The following is a 9,770-nucleotide window of genomic DNA, read 5'->3' as shown; positions in this document are numbered from 1 at the left end:
CATTGAATGGCAAAACACACACGGTCCGGACGGTTGCATGCGGTTTCAAAGTCTGTGCGTTGGATATGCCCAAACACATTTCAAAAAGGAACACGTATACTTGTAAATATAAGACTCGGCAGCTGTGTTTGACGATTGTTAGTACAAAGCCTACTCTTATACTGTGCATGCGTTATCAAACTTCATCAATTTGACTCACAATGGCTACATCACAGTGGACTCACAAATATTTATTTATCAGCATAAACGTCCGATCAATATAACTCATCGTGCTTTTATACTTATGCGAATCTCGATGGTATGATTGGGTGGTTATGTTCTTAGTGTTGACTTAGAAATGATTGTCCCACTTTGCTTTGAGAAATAGGCAACCATAGGAAATATTATGATTGGATTTTCTGGATAGATGAAGATAATATTAGATTTGTTAAGAAGATATCGTTTATATATTGTAATGCATGTTGAAGATTGTGCTTATTTCTAAAACGACATCTATTTATGAATGTCGAGACTATTGTGCTCACTTCTAAAACGACATGCATTAACGGATGGGGACACTAAGACGTGTTCGATTCGTTCAGATGAGAATTCGAATATCAGTCCGGTTAATAGCATATGTAAAAAAAAGATTAATAACATATGACCCCGACTCAAAAAAATAATGATTTATGACTAGTTTGTCGGTATCAAAGTTACCACGTGGTAACTTGTTACAAAAGGGCTGGTGCCTAGAATGTTAATTAGTTATGTGGTAATAAAAGAGTGCAAAAAAGTTTGCTGAAACATAAGTTCCACCCAATAATTTATGATGTTGCCATTGTATGGGTACCAAGTTTACCACATGGTAACATGTTCGAAAATAGGCTACTAACTAGCCAAAAATGCCCAATAGGTCATGGTGCCAAGCGGGGATGGTATACGTATGTACCTCGCGCTCCTCTGAGATGTGCGCAGTATGTATTTCCTCCGTTTCTTTTTACTCCAAATATAAGATTTGTCTTAGATCAAACTTCATAAAATTTGACTAAATTTATATTTTATATTAAAAAATATCAACATCTACAATCCGATAGATATACAATATGAACATTAATGTCATGATGCATCTAATGATATTGATTTGATATCATGGATGTTGGTATTTTTTCATATAATATTGGTCAAACTTTAAGAAATTTGAATTAAGACAAATTTTATATGTGGACTAAAAAGAAACAGAGGGTATACACGAGCAATCATGTATATCTGATTTCAGAAATGCAGAGTGGTTACAATACCACACACCAATAATTGCATCCGACCCACATGTTGACCAGGAGGAGTTCATTTCCATTTATGTCTATTAGCTGGCCAGCGACAACTTGCAGCGATGGAATGCATTTTCTTCTGTTCTCTCCACCAGGCAAATCCCCTATCATCGTGAGTGTGGACGTCCTGGACACACATGTGGTCCGGACTATCTGACCGACCAGATATTCAAGGGGATCCGAGCAATTGATAGCATCTATGGCCGGTCCCTCCAAATTCTCCCGACGTTGAGGCGGGCAGCCCTGTCATTATTTGGACAGGAGAGAAGAAGGAAAAATATGACCTAACCAAACTTTCCCCCCTTCCCCGCACACTTTGTCTTATGTCTGGGCAGTCCGCAAACACTCATACTCAGCCAATATATGGGGAGGATATAGGCTCGGGTGTGTCGGGAAGTGTGCCATGCATGATTTGGCCCATCCTAAATCATATTTTCTCTTTCTTCATTCATTCTTTTCTACCCTCTTCATCCTTATTAATCATACGCATGTGACCGAACATATAAGCAAAAAAATGGGGAGAATGAGTGTTTGCATGGACAAATAGAGACTTAAAATGGGCATGCCCGGACACTGACCGGACTTGACGCGGACATTTGAAGGGCCAAATTTGCCTAGTCCAGTAGATGCCCTAGCAATGCTAAAATGGCCTGGTTTCTGGATAGAGGTAATATCACCGGAAGTCATAAAACTTGCGCTCAATATTCAGTTTGGTGCTAGAACTTTAAAAATACGGATTTGTGGTCATCTAACTTGACATCGCGTGCAAATACGGTCACAGAATACGCATGCGGACATATCAGGGTGTATGGGCCTACTTGTCGGTGAGTGATGGCCTTTGGCCAACTGATTTTTGCACAAAACAACCTTACTATTTTTTATTTGCGAGAAAGGCCAACCACTGTACAACAGCATATTGATACGAAAATTAACGGAAAGGACCGACCTCTGTACAGCATATAGGTACGATAATTAACTAAAATACCAGCGAGGCGGGACTCGAACACACGACACAGATTAAGGACACAAGATCCTCAAAAAAAAATTGAGGACACGAGCCACTCTAGCCAACCAACCAATCCTTGACGTTCATATTTCAAGTATGGATAACAAACTAAGATGTATTGAACGTGGAGCCTAATGACATTTAATTTTTCGTACCTATGAGCAGTGGGTCCTACCTGTCATTGCACACTGAAAATTAACAGGAAAAAGTTTGGCCCCCAGCTCTCGAACAAACAACCAAAGAGTGGCATACAGGACATTCTAGCCGCTACAACCTACACATATTACACATCTACGGTGAATAACTAGTCTTAATGTACTAGAAATATGTAAATACTACGTAAACAATAATTACAATAATAAAAATAACGTCTAAATATGTGTTATAAATATTGTACATACAAACTATATAACCTACTTTTAAATTTGTTCATGTATTTTAAAAATATTCATATATTTAATTTATGAATTATAAATTTTGTATACTTTCAAATAAATATTTCCAAAATTAAAATTACAAATATCATTTTAACTTTGCAAACATTTCAATAATTGTACTCGCATTTGTAGAGTTCAATTTTTGGGTAACTTAAAATGTAAACATTGATATGAATATTCAATCATGTATAATATTGAAATTATATAATTTTTCGAATATAAGTCATGAGTAAAGTTTATACACAAGTGAATAATTTCGAAAATTTAGTAAATGTTTGAACTCATCATTTTGCATGATTTAAATATAATCCTCGAGTGTGTTATTTTTCTTGGATTCATTAAACATATTTATTTAATAAAAAATTCAATGTCAGTTTAACTAAATATTTTTTATATAAATATGCATGTGTATATTTAAATGTTTTTATTTACTAATAATGATCGCTTGTATGTATAATATTCTTGGAACATAAATTTGTTAATTATGTTTTACAAATATCTTTAAAAAAATTGCAAGTGCAAAATGGGCCGCAGTATCCGCAGAAATAAGCCGGCAATGGCAATCCCCTTCTGAAAGACTCTGTTTTACAGCTCTGTCAAACCGTCTTGATGTGCAATTAGCTAATTAGTATCACTCCCATTGTTTTACTGCTCCACTTGTAAGTACTATGTTGATGGCATTATATTTTATCTTAATGTGTCAACCTACCGAATATGACTTCTGGTCCTGCTTAACGGAATCAACTGTAGCAGTACGTGCCTCTACATATTTTAGGTTAAGAAAAGGACCGGTAAAATAGCTTAAATGGGCTGCAGATGTACACCAATTCCTCATAGGTGCGGAAAAAAAATGTCATTTAAGTTCCACGTTCAATAAATCTAAGTTTGCTGTCCATACATGAGATGCGAACGTGAAGGGTGGGTTGGCTGGAGTGGCTTGTGTCGTAAACATTGACCGCAGGTTAAGTATCTGCTCACCCATTTTTTATGTTAATTTTTGTACCTATATGCAGCACAATAGTCAGCTTTTTCCACAAATAAAAAAATGTGAGGATGTTTTGTGCAAAAGTTAGTCAGACGAGCAACATCACTCATTGACAGATGGGGTCATACACCATGATACGTCCGCATGCGTATTTTGTGACCATATTTGCATGGGATGTCAAGTTAGGTGATCAAAAATCCGTATTTTTAAAGTTCTAGCACCAAACTGAACATTGAGTGCAAGTTCTATGACTTCCGATGATATTACCTCTTCTGGATACATGTGAATGTTGCATGCAAGTATGACAGGGCCCCCAATTTACTTTTATCTGGACCCGTTGGGTTGGACCACATTGAGTAATGTGCATCTAATTTTACGTTGTGTGGGCGGCTAGTTTACCATTTTGGCTGGTGGACCACGGGTAAAAATATTGCACCCTTGGACCCAATCGATCTATTATCCACGGTAAAATTAGTTAATGCGGTAGTTGGACTTCTCAAGAGTCCTGTGTGCAGTAGAAATGTTAAAACAGTAGAGTTGCTTTTTTACTGATGTTAAAAGACTAATTGTGTAATTTTGTAAAAGCTTCCCAAAATCGCAAGCAAAATAAAAAACGAGGAGAACATGGATGAGAAATAGAAAGAACTTTGTGTTTATTTGTGCAGGCTGCCTTTAAAAATATAGTGTTTATTTTTTCGAAAAATAGTGGTTAGTTTTTATTTACAAGGCAATGTTCGTGGTAAAACTCAGACCAGTTGATAACCTGCAACAACTCTTTCATTTACTGGGGCCCCAAAAAGCCCTCTTTGTTTTCATTTACTTCCCCTCTAAAGAGTCCTTTTTTTTTGGACAATCGCCTCTAAAGAGTCTTGCTTAGGTCAGTTCATATTCTCACCTATCGTACCATTGCCAGTGGCATTGTGTACGGTTGGTCCACATGTAAACACCTCTAACACACTTACGCACATGTGATACCTAGGAAGAAATCCATAGAAGATATCTATACATTACTGGGTGTAAGAAGATCTAGTTGGTAAGAAGAAAATACACTTTCGTATTTGTATGGATTTCTGAAATTGATAATCATACAGGATCCCTCTTTATCATTTTGTATAAATGACTATTCTATTTATATAAATATGGTATATAGGTGTATCCAATCCTCTTTTATCCACTAGTTACCTCCCTTTAGTTTAAGATATAGTGCAGTTTGGTAGCTTATAAGACTCGTAACTTTAGGATTGCGGGTTCAATTGCTCAAGCACCACTCAAGGCGTGCTCAACAAAAGAAGAAAACAAAACACTCATAAACTCGCGAACTTCACACAGATTAATTAATTAGAAACATTCAATATGCATGCTACCTGCCAACTTGCTTAGTACACTCACACACTGCATGCCCCGTTTGTGCGTCTTTTTCGGCCTTTTTCACTGATCTGACCATCTAAGTAAATCTTAGCACAAAATGAACTCTTTCAAAAACTAATTTTAAAATTTGACCCACTTCAGAAACGCCACAGATCGGGGCGTTGCTGCACTATACATAAACAAGAACCTAGCTTGCGTTGCTGGCCTGATCGAGACACTGCGTGGCAGGACAGAAACGCCACAGCGTAAGGCGTTGCTGGAAACGCCAAGCCCCATGGCGTTGCTGCCCAAGTGCCAAACGCCAATACTAGTAGCGTTTCACTAGTTTATTCAGATTTGCCAATTATTTATAAAGAGGAGTAACGCGAGCTAGTTCGGTGTTTCTAAATAGAGAAGAAACGCCACGGTTTGTGACGTTATCAAAAAGATCAGATCGTGAAATAGTTTTTGATGGAATTCATTTTATGCTAAGATTTGCTGAGAAGGTCAAAACAATGAAAAATGCCGTCTTTTTCATCATATCCTTTTGGGAAGCACTAGGGCTGGTTTTTTACTTCCCATCAGACCAGTCAGTGGCTGTTTGATCAAGAACACGTGCATCGTCCGATCTACCGGTAAAAATCCTCGCGCCTGATTTGCTGGACTGTAGCGTTAATTGACTGCTTCCTCGTGCGATGGTAATATGTTTTCCGTCCAAAGGAAACATTCCTTTTTTTAATACACGCAGAGACTCATTCATATGCACACTGCACACCTCTATGAATGCACGCACACCCTATCTTTATGAGCACCTTCGAGAGATTGAGACAACATATCATCTTGAAGTTAACAAAGTCATCATAGGCATCTTCGTAGTCGACAAGAACGTCTCCTCCTACTGAACAAAGATCGCCGAAAAACATGAAATAAATCCAGAAAAATGCGAGCACCGATGCCAAGTCTAGGACTTGAACCCTAATGGGTTTATTCCACCACAAAGAATCTAACCACTTGAGCTAGGCTCAGTTCACAGAAACATTCTGTTTAGTGGATGAAATCATCATTATTATTGTGTGATCGAAGCAAGTAACTCACGTGATGATACATTTTTTGTGAGCAACAAAAATAATATTTCTATCCTACGTTATCATGGTTTAAGTGCCTTCGAAGAAAAATTGGCGTGAGGAAACAACTTCTGCGGTGACACAAATATGTGCTTTGCACACAAAAATCACGTGGGAGCACAAAGAGAAGCATGAACCATCGAAACAAATTTCAAACTATATGAACAATAATTTACAACTCTATTTAGAACAACAAAATTACTATTACAAAAAAATTACTCTTGTCCAGCCTTTCGTCGATAAGGTAGCCAGCAACGAGTGCAACATTTTAGTACCATCGTCACTACCGCTAGAAAAACACCACCCTCACTGGACTCAACTTCACTATAAAACCATCCAGATTGTGTGGGAAATGAACAAGCACGGCTCGAAATGAGTGTATCAAAATGTCTGTACAATGAAAGCACCCATGAGAAGAGACAAGCAATGAAGCACACACAAACGTAGGTCAAAACATAAAATCTCTAAAGGAAGCAAAATGTCGGTACAATTTACCAGAGAAGGAACTTTAATGGCAGTTGAAGAATACTCTAACATCGGTTGAATCAAAAGTTCACGGCCTAGTAACATATGTGAGAAACAAAAATGTATATCACTGATATATGAACACAAAACATATGTGTTAATGCTGGTAAAAAATACATCAAGCACAAAGTATGGTAGCATTCCTCCCTCACATATTGCACATTACTGAAAAATTGGCGTAGTCATAACATTGTACGTGTACAAGCAACATGGATGAGTAGAAAATCATGGAAACATATGTGAGAAACGATGAAGCAGTCCTACCAAAAAGCTGACACAGATGATAACATGGTTCTGTGTGCAACATGTATATGAGAAATAAAGGAAGCACATACTTTTAGTGGTAGAAGCAAACATGACTAACACAAGAAGGAAGTGAGAAATAATGGAGTGTGGTCGATGGTGGTCAAAGAAATTTGTGTACGCCCGAAAATAATATAAGAAGCAGTGGAACGCTGGAAGCATGTTGCAACCTTCATTTAATACTACGGTCTATTCCAATGCTCTTGAAATAACATCTATCTCAGTGGCTTGCGAGGAAGCATAGTCGGTGGTGGTTGAAGCAAAATTATGTATTCACTATCGAGACAAATATAAGAAGCAGTGGAAGTATGCTGCAACCTTAACTTTTTGAAAGGGGTAAGAAGCATGCACTTTTTTGGAAGCATCTAGTTAATGCAATTTCAACACAACTTATATCTTGTGGAAGCATAGAATTTTTAAAATTATAGATGACCAAATCTTTCCACCAATATGTGGGTGCACCATTATACGTTCTACAAAACAAATTTCATGTCAATTAATTGGTGATTTTGTCAGGTTAATTATACTCTAAACTGAGCAGGCTCAAGAGGATAGTTGCAATTGCATTCTCTCCGCCCTGGTACTACTAACAATGAGAACAACTTTCTATGGTTGCAAACTATATAGACCAAAGAAGCTATGTAGTACACATAAAAAACATGGGTGTTTCGAACCAAGAAATTAGTGCTATATCAACATGGCACCATAAATGGAAGCATATAAATTTGCAAAATTAGTCGCCAACATGTATGTGCATGTTTAGGTGATCAATATACCAATTTCACTGGAATTAATTGGTAACTTTGTGAGCTTATACATACGGCATGGTGGGAAATCACATGATATCAACAGAAAATGGTATTAATAAAATGCAATCTGCTGGTACAATTGTTTGTATTTTATAGATTCAATTGAGTACTTGCCAAGAAAATGGATGAAATAGATGCCAGGGCAAAGGAGAGCATGAGAGGGATGATTTCTTACAGTTTTGTGTGTATTATCGATGCTGCGAAGAAGGGCCAATGCACGATGGGACCTGAAAATGTGGCCTCTACTGTTGGGAATCATGGTTAATTAGGTTAGCAATGTCGCACTAGCACAGCGGATTGGGGCGCATCAAAAAGGGCGGCCCAGGGGGATCAAGCATGACGACACTGGTAGAGAAATATGAGTGACACCGACAGAGAAAACAGAAGTGATGTGGTGGATGGCAAGCTCGGCCGCGAGGAGGCGTCAGGCGCGATCGAAAGGAATGGGGTGCGGTTAATTAGGGAATAGGGATAGAGGAAAGAGATGAGGGATTACCGGGATTTGGTTGCATGGAGAAAAGGAGGTTAGCAACATGGGGAGGGAGGTTATCTGGGTCCTGAGATCAAACATGAATCAAGGGTGCAAGAGCAGTCCAACGACTGCTTCCTATGAGACTATAGATAGGAAGTGTTTCCCTATCCATTTTGCATGCCAGTAGAAAGGTTGAAAGTAGGGGAAAAATTATATGAGACCAGGTCTCACGGGCTAGCAGGTGAGATCCATCCTGATGGATGACACGTGACATTCACAAATCATAAAGCATCTAATCTCTTCCTCTTTGATTTCAAGTGGGGTGGGGTAGATGCTTTGTGATTTGTAAATACCACGTGTCATCCATCAGAGTGGGTCTCACATGCTAGCCCGTAAGACCTGGTCTCATATAATTCTTTTCCTAAAATTAGTGATGGAGCTAGCCCAATCATCGAAAATCAACAAGATTTAGGCACGGCCATCCCGATTAGAGTTCCCCAAAGAAATTCGTACTTGTATTCTACTACCACTTCTCTATGCATCAATGAACATTTACCATTAGAACAAGAGGCACTCACCTAGGCTCGCAGGGTTGTAGCCGCGCTACTTCTAGAAAGTGATGTTTTGCATACAAAATCGGCTTGCACATGACTCAAGGTGAAAGTGGTTAGGATAATTCTCGATCAAAATTGTTTCCAAATTAATTAGCTTTCATAGGATATGGTAATAGATTTTTTATGTCCGAACATCTGGCCCGAGTCCGAGTCCGACTGATATGATGCGGGATAGGATATAGTATTACAAAATAGTACGCCATAGGATAATCCATTTTTCCTAGTTGGATAATACGATCTATTAAATATAGATATCTGATTTATCGATGGAGTTTTAAGTATTAACTAGCAATAGGTGAATGTTATATTCGCCTATGAGACAAGACGTATGCTTTTTTAAAAAGTGTATAAGTAGAAATACTTGCCCATTGTTTATTTGATTTATATATATTCTCCATATATGCATGTGGTAGTTGACCGTTTCTGATCTAAGGTCGTCCCGTTACCATACCGTGTTTGAATCCGCATAACCTGGTATTGAAATTTGCATCTGTCCCGTTCCCTGATCCGAAAATAAATATGGAATAAGATATGGTATAGGCATTATCCGTCCAATTTTGATCCAGTTTCACCCCTACATGAGAGGTGGAGAAAAGTGAGCTCATAAAAAATGTTATATTTTGCAAAAAGAACTTGGAGTAAGCTTATGGAGCAAATGTCAAATTTTAATCCATTTTCTAGACAATGTATTAGTTTTTATTTGAAAACATGCATGAACTCAACATGTGGCCGCACCAGAGCATTAAGGTGGAGGCGGAAACAATGTGGAGCAGCGGCAACGATGGATGCAAGGGTGGCGGCAAGGCTTAATGGTGTGGGGTAAGTTTGGTGTAATCACGCG

General features: G+C 38.2%; 1 protein-coding gene across 3 annotated transcripts in view; it reads left to right on the top strand.

The window, feature by feature from the left end:
* LOC119301891 (purine permease 3-like) overlaps positions 1–9,770 on the top strand; it is a 13,175-nt gene that overhangs the window by 2,511 nt on the left and 894 nt on the right. Inside the window, exon 2 of one of the 3 annotated variants that reach the window (XM_037578883.1) lies at positions 9,668–9,748. The exons of the other annotated variants lie outside the window; for them this stretch is intronic. Within the exon in view, the coding sequence (XP_037434780.1) occupies positions 9,668–9,739 (72 nt within the window). The 3' untranslated portion in view covers positions 9,740–9,748. The remainder of the gene's footprint in view (positions 1–9,667; positions 9,749–9,770) is intronic. 3 annotated transcript variants of the gene reach the window in all.

This window comes from Triticum dicoccoides, chromosome 5A (assembly GCF_002162155.2).
Source record: "Triticum dicoccoides isolate Atlit2015 ecotype Zavitan chromosome 5A, WEW_v2.0, whole genome shotgun sequence".
NCBI classification, from domain to species: domain Eukaryota; kingdom Viridiplantae; phylum Streptophyta; class Magnoliopsida; order Poales; family Poaceae; genus Triticum; species Triticum dicoccoides.
Note: the sequence above shows the minus strand (reverse complement) of the source record. Positions and strands in the feature narration are given on the sequence as shown.